This window comes from Heliangelus exortis, chromosome 24 (genome assembly GCF_036169615.1).
Source record: "Heliangelus exortis chromosome 24, bHelExo1.hap1, whole genome shotgun sequence".
In the NCBI taxonomy this organism is placed as follows: Eukaryota; Metazoa; Chordata; class Aves; order Apodiformes; family Trochilidae; genus Heliangelus; species Heliangelus exortis.
The window spans coordinates 3553184-3570721 of NC_092445.1; the positions used below are offsets into that span (position 1 = coordinate 3553184).

General features: G+C 46.2%; 1 protein-coding gene across 2 annotated transcripts in view; it reads left to right on the forward strand.

The window, feature by feature from the left end:
* The window catches only part of MAN1C1 (mannosidase alpha class 1C member 1), a 64552-nt gene extending 47712 nt beyond the window's left edge, over positions 1-16840 (forward strand). For both annotated transcript variants that reach the window (XM_071768088.1, XM_071768087.1), the window contains exons 7-13: positions 4249-4372; positions 6645-6738; positions 10443-10558; positions 10711-10930; positions 12844-13016; positions 13873-13988; positions 14611-16840. In XM_071768088.1, coding sequence (XP_071624189.1) covers positions 4249-4372; positions 6645-6738; positions 10443-10558; positions 10711-10930; positions 12844-13016; positions 13873-13988; positions 14611-14728 — 961 coding nt within the window. In that variant the 3' untranslated portion in view covers positions 14729-16840. The remainder of the gene's footprint in view (positions 1-4248; positions 4373-6644; positions 6739-10442; positions 10559-10710; positions 10931-12843; positions 13017-13872; positions 13989-14610) is intronic.
* Positions 16841-17538: the final 698 nt, after the last annotated feature.

Consider the following 17538-nt stretch of genomic DNA (forward strand, 5'->3'; position numbering starts at 1 on the left):
AAAGACCAGGATTCAAGCAGGAACAGCAACAGTTCCTCAGAAGTGCCCCCCCCTAGTGCAGATTCTTCGAGGTCATTTGTTTTGCCAACTCAAAACCAAGAGGTGCCTTGGCAGAGATTGCAGGTGACTCAAGTTAAACCCAGCTGTGTTTTATTAATTTGGGGCTATCCGCAGTTTCTTCCTCTACCTCTTGGCAGGGCTCCCTGCTGCAATAGCATTTTCCTCACTCTCATATTCTTTGAAAGGTTATTTGTAGTCTGCACGTAGCATGTGGTGCTCGCTGTGTTTTTGCAGTGTGTCCAACTAGATGCATGTGAATTTATCCAGGCTTCATGCTTGGAAAAATTGAGAGAGGAACTGGACAGGGCTGGCTGACAGTTTTGCTGCTAGAAAGGAGGGAGCAAACAGATCCTCTGGTTCTCTCCCTGCTGGCAGCATGCAGACAGGTGGGGATCCTTCTCTTAAAGCCACAATATTTCATGCCAGGTAGGTGGTATTCTCTTGCTGGAGGAGAGCTTTGAGACAGCTGGGTTAAATACTGTTCTGAAAGTCTCTCAGCAAACAGAGGCAAACCTGGAGGCTGGACTCCCAGTCTCTGATTCTTGCTAGTAGACAGTGTTCCCTGCCAGTAAGGGCTCATTGGCTCATTTTGATGCCTACAAACAAATCCCCCAGGGGAATAGCTGCTCGCTGGCTGAAACAGAGACAGCAAGAAATGTGGGTTAACAAAAGCCTTTCATCCTTACCTCTTGCAAAACTCAGAGCAGCAGCCATGAAAATCATTATTCATCCTTTAGCCCAAATCCCCTGTTTGGCTCATGTCTCTGAGAAGTGCAAGACTTTCAAATGTTTGGCTTGCACTGATCCCTTGCTCAAATATCACTGTCACCCTTCAGTTGTCTGATCTGCACCTGATCCCGGTGAAAATTTGAGACAACACCACAACTTTGTTTCTTTTTGCAGAAGAGACATTCTGCTTCCCCTGTGGTTGATAAAGACTGGGCACGGACTAACCTTTCACAGAAATGCCAAACCCTCCCATGCCCTTTGTGAAGACAATTGAAACAGACTCTGTCTGCCTAGACATTCCCAAAATGTTTTGCTGATGACCTTGACTAAAAGCAAAGAAAATCAAAATAACCCTGAGCACACAACCCAGAACCCATTTTACTGGCTTGATCTCTGGCTTCAGGGCCAGGAAACTGCTGTGAGGGCTTGGAGTATCAACTGATTTAGAAGCAAGGATGAAGCAAGCAAAATCTGTAGTCTGACTACTGCAGGAACATGATGAACAGCCAGAGGGGAAGGGAATTATTCAGTGTGAGATAGCATGTGGAAGTGGGAGAAGAGTGAGGTGCTGCTGTGAGAGCATGCTGACCCAAATGTCAGGGCCAAAGCAGAACCCAGTTTTTCAAGAGAAAATTCTTTCTCCAATTCTACTTCTGCGAGGTTGTGTTAATCCCAGAGAGACTCCATCATCTCAGAAGCAGGAGAGTCTTGCAGCACATGTAGGCTTTTGTTGGTGGGAGCTTGGGGGGGTGGGTTGAGAGTGACATTCAGCAATTTGAGATAAACATTAAGTCATTTCTGCAGAGATGTTTTTGAGGACTCAAGTACAAAGCCAACCACGCCCCAGCTCTTCCCATTGCCAGCTGGCTTTATCTCTTCCTATCTCCTCACACCACCTTTTCCTCTTGTGTCCCCTCTCTGTTCATGTGCTTCCCTGTGGCCCTCTGGTTTTTACACAGGCACTGTATCACATCTCCCACAGGATTGTTTTCCATCCTGCTGCTCCAACTGCCACGTTGTCTGCCAGGTCTTAAGAGTACATGATCTTCTCAAGCTGCTGCTTTCTGCTGTGCAGATTTCTCTTCTGATGTTGCCTGTTCTGGGTCCCTGGCCTCTGCTCTCTGCTTCCCATCTCCCCTAAATTCTCTGCACCTCCAGATTTTTCATCATCATCCTCTCCCTGGTCTCTCAGTCAGCTTGACACTGTTTTGCTGCTTTGGGTGATAGAGCCATTTCCAGCCCATGCTTGCACTGGGCAGTGTTTAAGCAAGATCCACTTATCTGAGGGGGCAGAGATTGCTCTGGGCATTTCCTTTTGTCTTGAAGACCAAGGTCCTTCAAACTACAGTTCCTTTGAGATGTTACAGAACAGGGCAGCTCTTAAGACCCAGTTTGTCCAGTCTGTAATGCTGAACAAATGTTTTCCTGCAGGGGGTCATTTCAGGCTGCTCTTTAACCCAGGGACACATTGCAGACACACTCTTTTTTTTTCTTCCAGACCACTTCTCCTTGAGCTTTACTGGGATTTGTAACCCAGGGCTTGGGTTCCTGGCAGCAGGGTTCTTGCAGGCAGTGCCTGGCTCCCTGTCCCCAGAAGTTCCCTGGGGAGGGTTGTGTCAGCCCCTGTGACCCCACATTGCTGCTGTCACAACAAACACAGCCCAGCTTGGCTGTCACAACAAACACAGCCCAGCTTGGCTGCTTCCAAGCCTCCTCCTCTGAACTGGCTCAGCAGGCAGTTTCTGTTTGTGCATCGTGTTTGTTACAATGTCCCTTCAGTGCAGTAAATAAAGAAAAAGTCATTGACTCTTTTATGGCTATGAGAGCACTGTGGGATTGTTTAGCACACCCATCCCAGGGCTGGCTGCTGCCAGGTTCAGCAGATATGTCCAGTGTGATATAAATACCCACATTAACCTGCTCAGACTGCAGGAATTTTCTGCCTGCACCGGGACCTCTCTGCCATAAAGATCGGATGTTATTGGGGTTCCCTGTTTAGCTGCACACAATGTTTTCAACAGCAAAGCTGTGATGCAGCCCCCTGACAGTCTGCAGGGAAGGCTGACGTTTGGCAGTGACTGAGCAGTTTGAACCAGTGTGAACATATTGCTGATCTAATGGCTCTTTTTTTTTTTTTATGAGTTTTTCTGGAGGCGAAACAAACAGCTCTGGACCTGAAATGGTTTTCCCTACGTCCCATGGAGGGGGGAAACTTTTTCCCCCTCGCTCAGAAAGATCATTAGTTTTAGCCTCTTGTAAACAACAGAAACCCTTTCCTTCTGTTAGCCAAGCTTCCAGGCGCCATCTAGTGTCACCCCCACCCCCCCATCCCTGGAAACCTGGTACCTCATCAGTACCAACCTCTAAGAGCACTTGCAGAGAGACCTGGAAACCAAAGCCACCCCACCTCACCCAGCTCCCCTGGACCAGCACCTGCAGAACCTGCTTTGGACCAAGGTTTAAGGACATGTTCATGTCTGCTGGATTTCAGAGAGCTGTACTCAGTAGCAGTGGGGTACCTGAAGGACGTGGTTGAATGTAAAAGCAAATCCAAGGATAATGCTGGTAGTGCTTGGAAGAGCCTCTGTCCTCCCATCTCCTTTGGTTGTTTTTCTCTCAGGCTGAGGAAGAAGTGGTGCCCTCCCTATTCCCAGAATCAACTCCTTGCTTTGCCTCGGTGCCAATTCATCTCTTTGCATGGATTGGACAGAATGAGGAGAAACAAAGAGAAACTGGGAATCCCAGTGCATCAAACATAGGAGTAGAGGCACTTTGTGTAACTGGCTTCTTGAGGCAGTGGTTTCCACCTTCTGTAGTTTTATCCTGACCCTCCTGTTCTTGCAAGGCACGTGAGATGAGCACCAGTGGGGTGTTTCCAGAGTCAGATCTGTTCTGTGCAAATGTTAAGATAATAAGATGCAAATTTTTTGCATTGCAGTCAGGTTTGCAGTGACATCTTTCCCCTCGTGCTGGTGTTGCTGTGTCCCCTTGCAGGAAAGCATCCACAGGGAATGTCTGTGTCATGGACACAAAAAGAATGTGAGATCTTGTTGCAACAAGGTGCTTAGGGACAGTCTGGGTTGTCCATAAAATAACAGGCTTGTGGAATATTTGAGAGTTCACCCCAGGCTACTTCCAGACATGTTTTACTCCAAAATATTTTGTGTAGGACAGGTTGTCAGTGCTGTTCCAAAGTTTTCTTTAAACTGATCTGTTTGGGAAGGATTACTCTGCCACAAAACCAGGCAGCTTCCCAGTACATGCAGTCTGTGTTTGCCCTGTCCTGAGCTATCTGTAAAACTCCTAAAAATCTGTGGATGTCCTTTAGATGGCCCCTCTTGAGACCTGGTGTGCACAGCATGCGTGCAGCAAAGGCAGGGGCTGTACTGGGGCAGGGGGGGGACCTCAGGCTGTGGCTGTGTTTTTCTGGCAATGAATTCTGGAATTGTCTCCTTGCAGTGGCATGAGTTGGAGCTGGGGTTGGGCATCTGCTGGAAGCAGCATCTTAGCAGAATTTGGTACCTTGCACCTGGAATTCCTGCACCTCTCGGAGCTCTCTGGCAACCCAGTGTTTGCAGAAAAGGCAAGTACATCCCAACTTGGTCTTTAATGAATTGGTCTCTTTGTACTCCTGGGCTCAGTGCTGGAGCAGGAACAGTGTGGGCTGCCTGCAGCAGGTGACAGGGCAGCAAAGTGTTCCCTCTCCTCAGTACAACTCACCCGGGGAGAAACCTCCACCTGCCTCTCCATCACTTGCAGCCACAGGGGGAGATGGGGACATTTTTCAGGGGTGTGAAGTTGTAGCAAGAACCTGGTCAGATAAAAACACAGCCAAAGGTAAAACATCTGTTGGATTCAGACTGCAAAATTAATTGTTAATTCTAATATCCTAATAGTAGTGCCTTGTACTTGCAGACCTTTTTACTCTAAACAGGCAATGTTATGCTCCAGCCAGCAAGATTTCTGCTGAGGTTTCTTGTGTAGGAAAGGCCTGACAGTTGACATATTGGATTCCTTTTGTGTAACTTGTAACTGAAAATCTACTCATATTATAAATTACCTTGAGCTTTTCTTTTTTTTTTTCCCTGCAAGTGATCTTGTAGTGCATGTGAGAGCAACTTAATAAATATGCTGTTGGATACCAGCAAGTCATTAACTTTCTCTGCATGTCCCTGAGGAACCAGCTTTAAGGGAGACAAATTATTCCAGTTAGAATCCAAACTGCCCCCATGAGCCCAAAGGAAATGGGGCCTGTCCAGAGTCCTACAGTGGGGTGAAAACAGACAGTGGTTCCAGGATTGCCAATAAAAAACCTCAAAATGCTACTTTGCCAGGGTATTTATTTCCAGTGCAGGTCTGTTATTTGTGAAATAAAAGAAGAGAATCTGCAGCAGAGACAGGGAGAAAGAGAAGGTAGAACCTAGGAGAGCAAATTAGAGAATGGGGTGGAGTGTGTGGAAAGCAGTTAGGGTGAGGTGAGTAGGAGAGAAGAAAAGAGGCTGAAGGAAAAGTAGAAACCCAGGAGACTCTGTAGGGAAGATAAAGAAAGGCTGGTGGTTTGAAATAAAGGAGACAAGCTAAAGATTCCTGAGCACAGTGGTAATGTCACATTGCTCAGAGGAAGGGGGTAGCTGAGAAAAGATCAGTAATGGGGAAGGTGGTATGGAAAGAAAATATCTGTGTAGGAAATGAAGTGTGTGTGTGTGGGAGAGATGAGCACTGAAAACACAAGGGCAAGAAGATGCACTATTAAAAACTATAATTGTCTCCAGATTGCAGAGTCAAACTGTTGCATTTTGAGCAAGGGCCAAGCCTCTGTCCCCAGCCTAATGTTTTCCTCTTTGCCTTCTAAGCCCACAGAGGGATAAGGGCAGAACCTTTCTAATGGACTCTGCTGAGCTGAGCGTGCTTGCTGTGTGCCACAGAAAATGGATCACATCCATCCTAACACCCTCTGAGAGAAAAAAATGTAGGATGATGTGGGCTCAAACAGCTCATCCTGTGGGAAATTACTTCAGAGGAACAGATCAACTCATTAACTTGCAGCTTGGGACTTGTGTGATTTTAGCAAGAATAAAGTCCATCTGTGTCTTTTATTCAAACATGTCATTAATATGCCATGCTACTAAACTTCAGTAAATATTATGCAGCCTGACGAGTTGGAAGCACTGACTTAAGTCTGTAGCCAGCTTGTGGCGTACAAATTGTCTAATTTTATAAAAGGTTTAGAGTGTATTAGCTGCTCTGTAGGTTATAATAGAATATTTATGTTGCATACCATTTAACTTTGTCCCTTATGGGAGAGGCCGATTGGGTTTAATGGGGGTGAAACCAAGGGAGGGTTTAGAGAATAAGCACTGCTGCTCTGGCACATTAGAGGAGCTGCCTGTTGTTGAAATTAAAGGCCCCAATTCATCATGTTAAGTGACCACATAGTGAATTTAAGTACTGTGTGAGTCACTCATCCCTGCCACTCCTTTCCCTTTGGATCATGGAAAAAAATCACTCTCTGCATCTCTGACGTTTCCATCCAGATCCCAAGTCCTCCGGGTTGCTTCTGGATCACTGGTAGCAAGCTGCTTCCACTGCTTGCTGCACTGGTTTTTTTAGAATCTTTTCTAAAATCCCAATGAGCTGGAGAAAGGTTGTGCTGAGGAACCCAGCAGCCAAGTTTTTCCTTGGCAGCCCTCTCAGCAGAGAGCTGTGTCACCGGGTTCTGTGTGCAGGGAGCCTGCTGGGCTTGGTCAGGCAGGGATCAGCACTGAGGAATTTGAGTTCTCAGTGAGAGGGCAAAACCATCAAGGGTTTTTTTTCAGCAGAGAAGTAACACAGTCCTTGTCTTTCATCTCTCCTAGGTGATGAACATCCGCAGAGTCCTCAACAGAGTGGAGAAGCCACAGGGCCTTTATCCCAACTTTCTCAGCCCGGTGACAGGGAACTGGGTGCAGCGTAGGTATCACTCTGCTTTCAGAGCCCTGCCTGGGAGCATTTCAGTCTTTACATTATTCTTTAGGAAGCAACAGCAACTGTCAGAGCAGCAAGCCAAGGAAATGTCTTGTCAGGCAGCCTGTTATACATGTGATTAGGTAATGCAACCCGATTTGTAAGATGCAATATAGTAATTGTACACTTACTCCATCAGCCTTGTTTCCAGCTGAGTGTATCACCTCCAGAGAGAATGAGGACCTCTCTTGTGCAGGGGAGGATAATGGTACATGGTTCACCACACAGATATTAGAAATCAGCACACCTCTGTAAGACCTCATCCTGCAGTCATCACATAGCCCACAGACCTCCTCGGGATTTGCGTGTGAAGGCTGTGGCAGAAACACTCTGAGATTTCCTTCCCCAGTGTGCTGCAGCAAGTGAGGGACCACCTGGAGAGGGTTTACAGAGTCTTGAGTCCCCTCAGGATGTGAGGTGACTTTTCTTGTGTGTGTTCATGTCACTGTGATACCCCCATGTACCCATCACCATGGCAGTTTTGGGTAAGAAGAGCGTGACAACCACACACACTTCTGGTTGTTTTGCTCCCAGGCTGAGGGAGAAGTGGTGCCCTCCCTATTCCCAGAATCAACTCCTTGCTTTGCCTCGGTGCCAATTCATCTCTTTGCATGGGTTGGACGGAATGAGGAGAAACAAACTGAAACTGGAAATCCTTTTCTTCTTTTCTCTCACTGAGAACCCAGCGCCGAAGACGTGGGCATGAAATTGATATTGCTGTGATGTGAAAGAGGAGCAATAACCAGGGAAGAGCTTGAAAAGAGCAAGGAAATATTAGAAGCTGTGTACCCAGGGAAAGATTATTTACTTTCCTGCTTTTATGTCCACAGCCCTTTTCTCTTACAGAGAAGAGACTGTACCCTTCTTTTTGTGCCACCCAAGGGCAGCAGGTTGCCTTCTGGTAAGAGCATGAGAGGCTCCTTCTGCTGCTGTGCTCCAGATCTCTGACCTCACCTTGCTGCTTTGCTAAGGATCTGCTTGTTTTGGCAAGGGAGGGTTGCTGGATTTCATGTTTCCCTGTCCAAGGAAAGTGTCTCCTTTAGCAGAAGCTGTTTTTACCTTGTCACTGGATTACATTTATGATGTTCAAGCAGTTTTCTTTGAGTCACTGCATTACCCTGTCTTATTGCACTGTTTGCTCTGTTTTCTCCAAACCTTTCTAACTACTTTATTAATATCTCTGATTGGCAGTTGTGTGGCTGCCACCATCTGAGACAGTGAGAGAGCACTACCTGTGAGCAGTCCCTGACCTCCTGGCCTTTATCTGCCACCTCATCACTTCTAGTTGACAGGGCTTGGCTTGAAAGGTGTCCCAGCAAAGCATCTTGGATGGCTGCAGTTTCCCATTAAACCAGAGCTGTCCTTTGGTGCCATGAGGGGAGAAAACAGGCTCCTCCATTTGTCCCATTAATTGATCTTCAAAGTTATCCAATCTCTTTGTAAGCAGTTCAGCTTCCCCTCCACATTTGTCTCTTACAGAGTTCCTGCAATATGTTCCACTTGAAAAGTTAATCTTCCATCCCTTACCTCACCCCTGAGATGCCATTTTCTTTAGGTTATTCCCAGCTGGCAGCCACACTGCACATTTTGCCAGACACAAGCATTAATTCTGCCTATTCATTGGTGCTGAGAGGAGAAGTGCCTGTCTGTTGCCATAACTGATTGTTACAGAATCTTTGGGAAGCTGAAGAGCTGTGCTCTTAATTCAGATGGTTGAAATACCCAGCTTGATACTCAATATTCATCTTTTCTGCCACTAATTTAATTCTATTTATATCTGCAGATTTTACTTCATTGTACTGACCTGCTCCCACTCTTTGCTGACATACAGAGGGGCCTGGTGCTGGTTCTTGGAGCTCATTAAAAGTAGCCTCTGATTACTTGTTCTGGGCTAGGCTGATTTCTGCAGAAGGACTGGAGATGACCTCTCCTGGAGACTCTCACATCACAGGGGCAACTCATGGCACAGACTCTGTGCCAGTTGCTCATAATGTGACCTTGTGGTCCCAGTCTGTATTCCAGGAGAGGGAAAAGGCTGCTCAGCCTCTTCTGCATCTCCAGTACTGCTGGGGAGAAATAGATTAGGACCAAAGTATGGAGGCAGGTGCAGTCTGCCACTGAGATGTTCCCTGTAGGTGCCAGGCTCTCATTTCTGCTCTTGTCATTAAAGCTCTTTGCTGGAAGCTGTTTTTCTTGGAATTGCTGTGATTTTCTTAAAAGGTGTATCTTTGACCTGGCTGAATGAGCAGATCTTCCAAATGAAGAGGCAGTGCTGTACCTCTTCTGAGTGCAGTTGTTACTTTCAGAAAATTAAAGCACAGTCCCCTGCTGAAATAAGAGATTTGTTTATGCAAAGTGCCTAGGAGGCAAATGCTGGCAAAGCTGATGCCATATGGAAAGCAATTATCAACCAGGGCTCCTGCTTTGGTGATTTTATGAATGACACACTTAGGATCACAGAGCTTCTCTTTAAAACAGGCTGTGCAGCCAGTGTTTGCAAATAGTCTGTCCTCTTTTTTTTTTTTTTTTTCTTTCTGAACTCATGTGTCTAATCTCAGTGTTTTGCTATGGATTATTCCATGGATCGTTGGACACACTATATCAGGGGATGTTTGCTCTTCAGGTCAGGAAAATGCATGGCTGTTGATCTCTTGTGTTGGTAGGATTTAGCATTTAGAATAAGCCTCAGGACTTTATATATGTGCAGTGAAAGTAGAAATAAAACTGTGAGCAGCTACCTCTGTCACCCTGCTGCATCTGCTTACGTTTAAAATGGGGACATGTGCAGGCCCAGAGGTGGACACTGTTAATTAACAGGGATGGTTCAGTCCACAGTGGGTAATTTGTCTTGCTCTTCTAGAGAGGGATTACTTGGCTGCTTGTAAAAGTGAATGCTGCTTTTCCCCCTGTGGTGTAGTTTAAAGATATAAATCCATCCAGCAGTTCCCCCCAGGCAGAAACCTGCAGCTGTCATGCCCATTTGGCACTGCAGTTCTTTAGCAGTAAGGTCAGAGCATCATGTATTCTAAACAGATAGCCTTGAAAATCCCATTCCTGCAAAATAATAATAAAAAAAAATTCCGTGCACACCCTTGTACCTCACTTTATCATTTTAGTACTCCCACAACCCCAACCCTCCCCAGGGCATGGAGTCCCACTGTGAGCCAGGAATACAAATGGCACAATTGGGAAGGTCCTTGTGGCAGCCCCTTGCTGGCAGCTCTGTGGGATCCAACATGTGTTCTCCTTTTCCTCAGGCAGGGAGGCAGCACCCAGTGGCTTCATACAGGTGGAGATCTATCAGTCCCTGCCATTTTGCTTCTGGTTTGTGAGGCTGGGATTTATGATGATTGCTTCATAAACAGGAAGCATCTTCAAGTTGCAGCATAAATAACTTGCAAACTAAAACCTCTGAATAGTTTTGGTAAGGGATACTAATGCTTTGGAAAATGACAGAACATTTTTCTTCTGATTGCACTTTACACCTTTCTTCCTTTTTGAAAAAGAAATGTTGCAAGCTCTCCCCAGGAAACTGGAAAGAGGAAGGAGAGAACAAGGGCAATAAATAGGACATGGCTGTTTGCTCTTTGTAAAGCAACTGCTCATGTATATCATGAACCTGAAATTCTTTTCTGGCTTTCCCACTGCAGACCACGTCTCCATTGGGGGGCTTGGGGACAGCTTTTATGAATATCTCATCAAATCTTGGCTGATGTCAGACAAGAAAGACTCTGAAGCTAAAAAGATGTATGATGATGCACTAGAGGTAAGGGGCGTGTTGCTGCTCTGTATTTTTTTGGGGTACATTGTTCATTGGAATGCTTTAGGTAAAAATGCTTTAAATCTTTGGGTTTCCTTGGTATGCACTCCTCACCTTGTCCACCAAGTATCCTGAAATCCTGATTTTCATCCCTTTAGGCAATAGAAAAGCATTTGGTCAAAAAGTCTGCTGGAGGACTGACCTACATCGCTGAATGGAGGGGTGGCATCCCTGACCACAAGATGGGCCACTTGGCTTGCTTCTCTGGGGGCATGATAGCCCTTGGAGCTGAACATGCTGGAGAAGAGAGGAGGAAACATTACATGGATCTTGCTGCAGAAATAACAAACACGTGTCACGAGTCCTACGAACGCTCAGGTAAAGCTGGGGGGGGGCTGCCTGGGGACTGGGACTCAGCTTTGGTGTGGCAGAGGTTTGCAGTTAGGGTATTTTGTGCTTCAGCAGCATCTGCATCCCTTTGTGTGAGTTTCACTTCTCTTTTCTGGGATATCTGGGAAGAGAAAGCAAAGTTTGCCAGGGCAAACAGCTGAGGCAGAGGGACAGGCAGATGGAGGTCCTGTGGCAAAGCTGGGGAATGAACCCAGGGCTGAATCCTTGTCCTGTCTCCCAGGCAGAGCTGCCCAACAAGGCTTGAGCCTGTCCTTTCACATCCCTTTGCAGACAAGAAGGGGAGATGAACAGAAATGTGTTGCAGGATATCCCACTATATGGAGCCGAGCAGTTGAGAAGCCCAACAGGGAATTTTTTGAGACCTGCAGCTGCTGGTAGGAACCAAAAAAATGAAGTTACTCAGCCTCTCCTGGCTTTCCAAGGCTATTTCCCAAGCCCAGTAAAATCTGTTTCACCACCCAGTGTGCTGGTCAGCCAGTGCTTTGGGAAAGCTGGTGGTGAGTGAGAAACTGGCTTAGTTCTCTGCATGCAGGGCTTTCAGTGAGATGAGCTTGCTCTGGACACTGCTCCTTTCTTTGTAGGTATCTCTGTAGCTCTTCTGAGAATGCAGACAGCAAAGCAGCAATCTGCTTTCCAGGACCTTGTCAAGCACAGGTCTGTCTGCACTAACTGTGCCCAAAGATTGTTTCACACCTTCACCACATCACCAGCCCATATTGGCAGCCAGCCTTCAGCATGTTTGTCCAATAAACTTCACACTAACCTGAAATGATGTTTGCAAATAACTCTTTTATTTCCCTCCCAGCACTTACAGAATTAAAGCAAGCCACCCGAACTAATAACCCTCTGGTTGTGAGTGCCTGGAGCCAATTTTCACCTTCAGCAATATCCATCAGCATAGAAAAGACAGTCACAAGCCTGCCCACTCTGGTTACAGTGCTGTCATTTCAGCAAGCTTGGGGTTTTTTGCAGAAACTGTCTGTGCTTGTCAGCAAATAGTCCTACTAGCAAACACTGTTAGATCCCCACGCAGACAGGAGGGCCCAGGAAAGGTGTGCAAAATATTTAGAGAAGTAAAATGACTCTTAGAAACACAGACTTGTGGTAGATACATGAATGCAGCAAGAGAAACCTCATGGCATGATCATAAGCAACCTCTGTGCTCAGTTTCTCTGTGTTTTGAATACAAATAAAGTTGGTCCTGTATGGGACACTCAAAAAGACCAAGGTACTCTTAATGTTTTGTTTATAAAATACCAGTGAAATGGATGAAATGGATGACAGGGAAAGGCAGAAGTGATTGCAGGTCCCAAGATTGCAGGCAAAACGTCTGAGTGTGGTGGGCTGATAATTGTGAAACAAGCCCCCTGTCTGTGATGGCAGGGCCAGCCACATGGATAGATTTGCCTTTGAATTTATTTTCTCTTTGAAAAACAGGATCTGCCTCTCTGTTCTTTCTCATCTGACTTCTGAGTTTGTATTCAATGACCAACTCTGCTCTCAGGGGCAGAGCAATTCCCAGGAGCAAACTGCAGCCCAGCAAAAGCGCTGGGCGTGGGGGAGATTTCTACCTGCCCTTCTCCACCCTTAAATCTTGTCCAAGTCTGTGTTTTGTCAGCTGTATCAGTCCTCAGAACCACTTTATCTTCATACCAGAGATTAAACAACACCCAGAGTGGCACTGGGCACAGCTCAGGCACTCTGGACTTGTCCCTACTTTGACATCAGCTGTGTGTGACCTGGTTACACAGGTGCTCAACCGACCTCCCGCAAGCCTGACTTAAATAGTGATGCTCTGAGTAACATAAAACCACCCGGGCACTCTGTTTCCTTGTTTCCTCCTCAAACTGATGGTTTCCTGTGTGTGATTTTTGTCATAGATACCAAACTTGGCCCTGAAGCCTTTCGCTTTGATGCTGGAACTGAAGCCATGGCAACCAGGCTCAGCGAGCGCTACTACATCCTCCGTCCTGAGGTGGTGGAAAGCTACATGTACATGTGGAGGCTGACACACGACCCCAAGTACAGGCAGTGGGGCTGGGAGGTTGTGAAGGTATGGCTGGAATATCTGCAGTAATAACTCTTCCAGGCTGCTGCTGGATTGGCACAGAAATCTTTCCTCCGGGCAGGGAAAAGAGCAGAAATTATTTAAATTGTTACAGGCACTAAGGCAAAGCAGCAGTGGGGCAGAAATATAAAGAATAGCTCATTTTAGTATTATTATCATTAGTATTTATTCTAAGTATATCTAAGTCATAATGGTTTAGATCACTGTGAATGTTTTCTTCTCCCTTTTGGGCTATGCTAAAATCAAACAGTCAAAATACTGGAGGTTTATGGAGAGGAGTGCTGCAGACAGCAGAACCTGTTAATGGAAGAGCCCTCTCCAAAAAGAACTTAAGCTTTTATTTGAAATATCTGGACTGCTCAGAACCACTGATTTGTAGGTGGCCAGGGAAAATCAGCAAACCTGCCTTTGCCCTTCACTTTCCCTTCTTCCCACAAACACCTCTCAGGCAGAAAATTCCTCACCTCCCTCTAGCTCATGCAATAGCCTGTTGGTGCTGCCTCACATCCTGCATTTCACTGGAAGAAATGGCATTTGTCTGCTGCTCTGGAAGAGGCTTTGCAAGCAGCTGGAGCTGCCACTTGAGATCTGTTTTTGCTGTGTGTGTAATGTCAGGGTCAATCCATCAACCAACTTGGGCTGTTTGTGTTTCTCTTGCTATCTCACTAGAATTAGCTTTGTTCTCAGAGTCTGGAGTAATCACCTTGCCCTTCAGTGAGAGACAGAGGCTGCAATAAACCTGGAATTTGATTTGTTAAGCTGACTTGTAATGCACCTGATGATGATTAATGAGTTACTCCATGCCACTGTGTGTTACTGAGATTTCTTTTCCTTTCTCCAGGCCCTGGAAAAACATTGTAGAGTAGAAGCTGGGTTTTCTGGCATCCGAGATGTTTACACCACAACCCCAACCCATGACAACATGCAACAGAGTTTTTTCCTTGCAGAGACTCTGAAGTAAGTCTGGTATGATAGAGGCCTTTCAGAGTAACATAATTCCTGCAGCATAAACACTTGTGTCTGCCTAATAATTCTCTAAGAATAAAGGGGAAGTCTTATCCTCTGTTGGGAAAACTGGGCAAGGCTATGGGTGCTGCAAAGCTTGAGTAGTTTCCTCCTGTAGAACCCCTGCTGTCATTGGCACTATCAAGATTTCTGCTCATGTGGTGGAGTTAAAGGATTCTTCCTGTGATCTAGAGCTGCTCTGAGTGGGGAGATGCTGAGCTCCTTGAGTTTAGCTCCAAGGGTTTAAGAGGCAGCTCTCTCCTCTGCCAGGTTAATGTCCTGACCGTGGCCTGAATTTTCTGCCCCTTGGTGCAGATCAGGCCATGAGCCAGTGTTTGAGGGGTAGCTGAGCATAGGAGCCCCCCCTGCTTTGCCCCCTTGGCACCAGGGCTGGTAGTTGTCAGCAGAAGAGTGAAGGGGAAACTTGTCACCACACATGGTGGCAGCTGAGGCCGAGGACAGCCCATGTCACAGTCCTGCTGACAGTGCTGGCTTCTGCATGCTTGGAGGAGTTGCCTTTAATCTCCCTTTTTTGTCCATCTTCTTCCCCTCCACCTTTGCCTGGTGGCTCCAGGTACCTCTATCTTCTGTTCTGTGAAGATGATGTGCTCTCCCTGGATGACTGGGTCTTCAACACAGAGGCTCACCCCCTGCCCATCAACCACACGAACTTTAAAGCAAATGTGCAGTAGTGGGGCCACAGCCCAGCACCCTGCTCTGCACCACCTCCGGGTTCCTGCGTTTCCTTTCCATTAAAGGAATTTGTGTTGTTCCTAAAATGGTATTTTTGGGGCACTAGTCCAATTCCGGACAATGTTATATTGGGGAGATGAAACTATGACATGAAGCACCTTCTTTTCCTCTGTGAGGAGCTTTATTAGGCTGATAATGAGACATTTATTCTGGGCCATACTGTACACAGGTCATAGACATTCCTTTATACAGAGAATTTATATGAAATCCACTGACTTTGCTTTATAGTGGCCAAAGGACTGGAAGTTTGCCATAAAATAGTCTTCACCCAAATCACCCAAATCACAAATCACCCTCCTTGAGTTTTTCTGGTTTGGTTTTGCCTTTTCTATCTTGGATTTATCACCTTTCTAATTCACAGTTTCCAATCCACTGTGCTTTCCAGGTGGTAGGGTTTCTAGGCTCTTTAGGAAGGGATAGGAGAACAAGGAATTGGGGTTGGGTTGTTCTTTGTGTGCCAGAGCAGCTGGAGTGTGTGTGGAGATCTGCTGGGAGATGGATGAGGAGCTGACTGAGAACTTGTGGGTTAGGATTGAAGAGAGGACAGGTAAAGGGGACATTATAGTGGGTGTCTGCTACAGGCCACAAGTAGATCAGGCCCTCTATAAACATCTACAAGCAGCCTCAGGTTTCAGTTTGCAGGCCCTGCTCTTCATGGGGGACTTCAGCCACCCAAATACCTGCTGGAGGGACAACATAGCAGGAGTAAGGAACTCCTGGAAGTTCCTTGAGTGGATTGATGAGAACTCCCTCCTCCAAGTGACAGAGGGACCAGCAAAGAGGCTCTGCTGGACCTCATCCTCACCAACAAGCAGGGGCTCCTTGGGATGTGAACATCAAAGGCAGTTTTAGTTGCAGTGACCACGAGATGGTGGAGTTCAGGATCCTGAGGGCAGGAAGGAGACTGAAAAGCAAGCTCACAACCCTGGAATTCAGGTGAGCAGTCTTGGAAAAGTCCTATGGGATAAGACCCTGGAGGGAAGAGAGGGTTGGGGCAACCAATTACTATTCAAGAATCAGGTTCTCCAAGATCAAGTTCCAATTGCAATGTGCTGGAAGTCAGGCAAAAATACCAGGAAGCCTGTGTGGATGAACAGAGAACATGAATGATCTGGATGGTGGGGCACAGTGTGATGTCACAAAACTAGGGAGGGTGTCTGCTACACCAGAAGGTCATCCTGCCATCCAGAGGGACCTCAACAGGCTGGAGAAGTGGGCTGATAAGACCCTAATGAAGTTCCAACAAGCAGAAGTGCAAAATCCTGCACCTGGGAGGGAACAACAACCATGGGTGAGGGAGTGAGGCCACCTCTGTAGTGCTGTGTCCAGTTCCAGGAGCAGAGAGAGGTGGAAATAATGGAGAGAGTCTAATGAAGAGCCACAAAGATCATTAAGGAGTTGCACTTTCCTCTGAGAAAAAGCTGAGAGCTGGGATAGTTCAGCCTGGAGAAGAAAAGGCTCAGAGGGGGATCTTATTATTGTGTTTAAATACCTGCAGGGAGGTTCAAAGAGGACAGAGCCAGAATTTTTCCAGTGGTGCCCAGTGATGGGACCAGAGGCAGTGAGCACAAACTGAAACACAGAAGGGTCCCTCTGAACATGAGGAAACATTTTTTTCCTTTTCATTCTGGGGGTGACCAAACATTGGCACAAGTTGCTCAGGAAGGTTGTGGAATCTCCATCCTTGAAAATATTGAAAAGCCATCTGGACATGGCCCTGGGCAACTGGCTCTGGGTGGCCCTGCCTGGGCAGGGGACTTGAGCAGATGATCTCTGGATGTTCCTGCCAGTTCCAACCATTCTGTGATTCTGTGAGTGTGGTGTCAAAATTGTAACTGAATCAAAACCTGTCTGCAAAATTCTTGATCCTAATGTATTTTTGTATACTTTTTTCTGTGCTCTTAAAACACATTTACCACACATCACATCTCATTTAACTTTCTTTTATAGTTTTTGTGGTTTTCTACTTTTATTTGGAACTCACTTGTAATAATTTCACTGCTGTAATAGTCAAATCTGTGAAACAGAATAAAAGTCTTGTAAAATAAAAAGCATGTTTGGGTTAATCATTTTGAAAGCCAGCTGTCAAAGACCTGTTACATCATGTGTGGAATAAATAGGTGACAATACTGGTTGATTTCAAGGGTATTTCACAATAGATGTTGATTTCCAGTGTATGGACAGCAATTCCCATCTGCACCAGCTCCACTAAATGGTTTGATCACCATCTGATCTGGGTTAGCAGGAGTTGTCCTAAACGGGTGATTTTTCTAGCAAGAAAAATAAAATCTCCAGCCAAGTCTGTGAAGTAAGAGAAGAAAAAGAAAAATTGAAGTCTCCCCAGCATCCACTGAAGTAGAAATTCAGGATCCTGTTGACACCCTGGCAGTGGTGAGTACCTGACCAAGAGTCCTTGCAGGAAGGGCTGGATCTGGAGTCCACATCCTTCCTCCCAGCAGCCTTTCCCACTTCAAAGCTGTGGCACTTGGTGCTGGGACATTTTCTTCATTCTTGTGCCATTCAACAGTTGGTTCAGTCAGCAGCTTGGGGAGATAAAGTTGCTTGGAGCAAGTTGTGAGGACAAAAAAAAAAGTGTTTCTAAATTCCTGCCTGTGTTATTTCCCAAGAGAAATTGGAGTCTCAGATGAGGACTTAGCATTATCCTGGGGATAAAGATACTGACGGGTAGGCTTGGCCTAGAGGAACAGTTATTGGTAAATAAACATCTTGTGAGTGAGTTGTATTATCC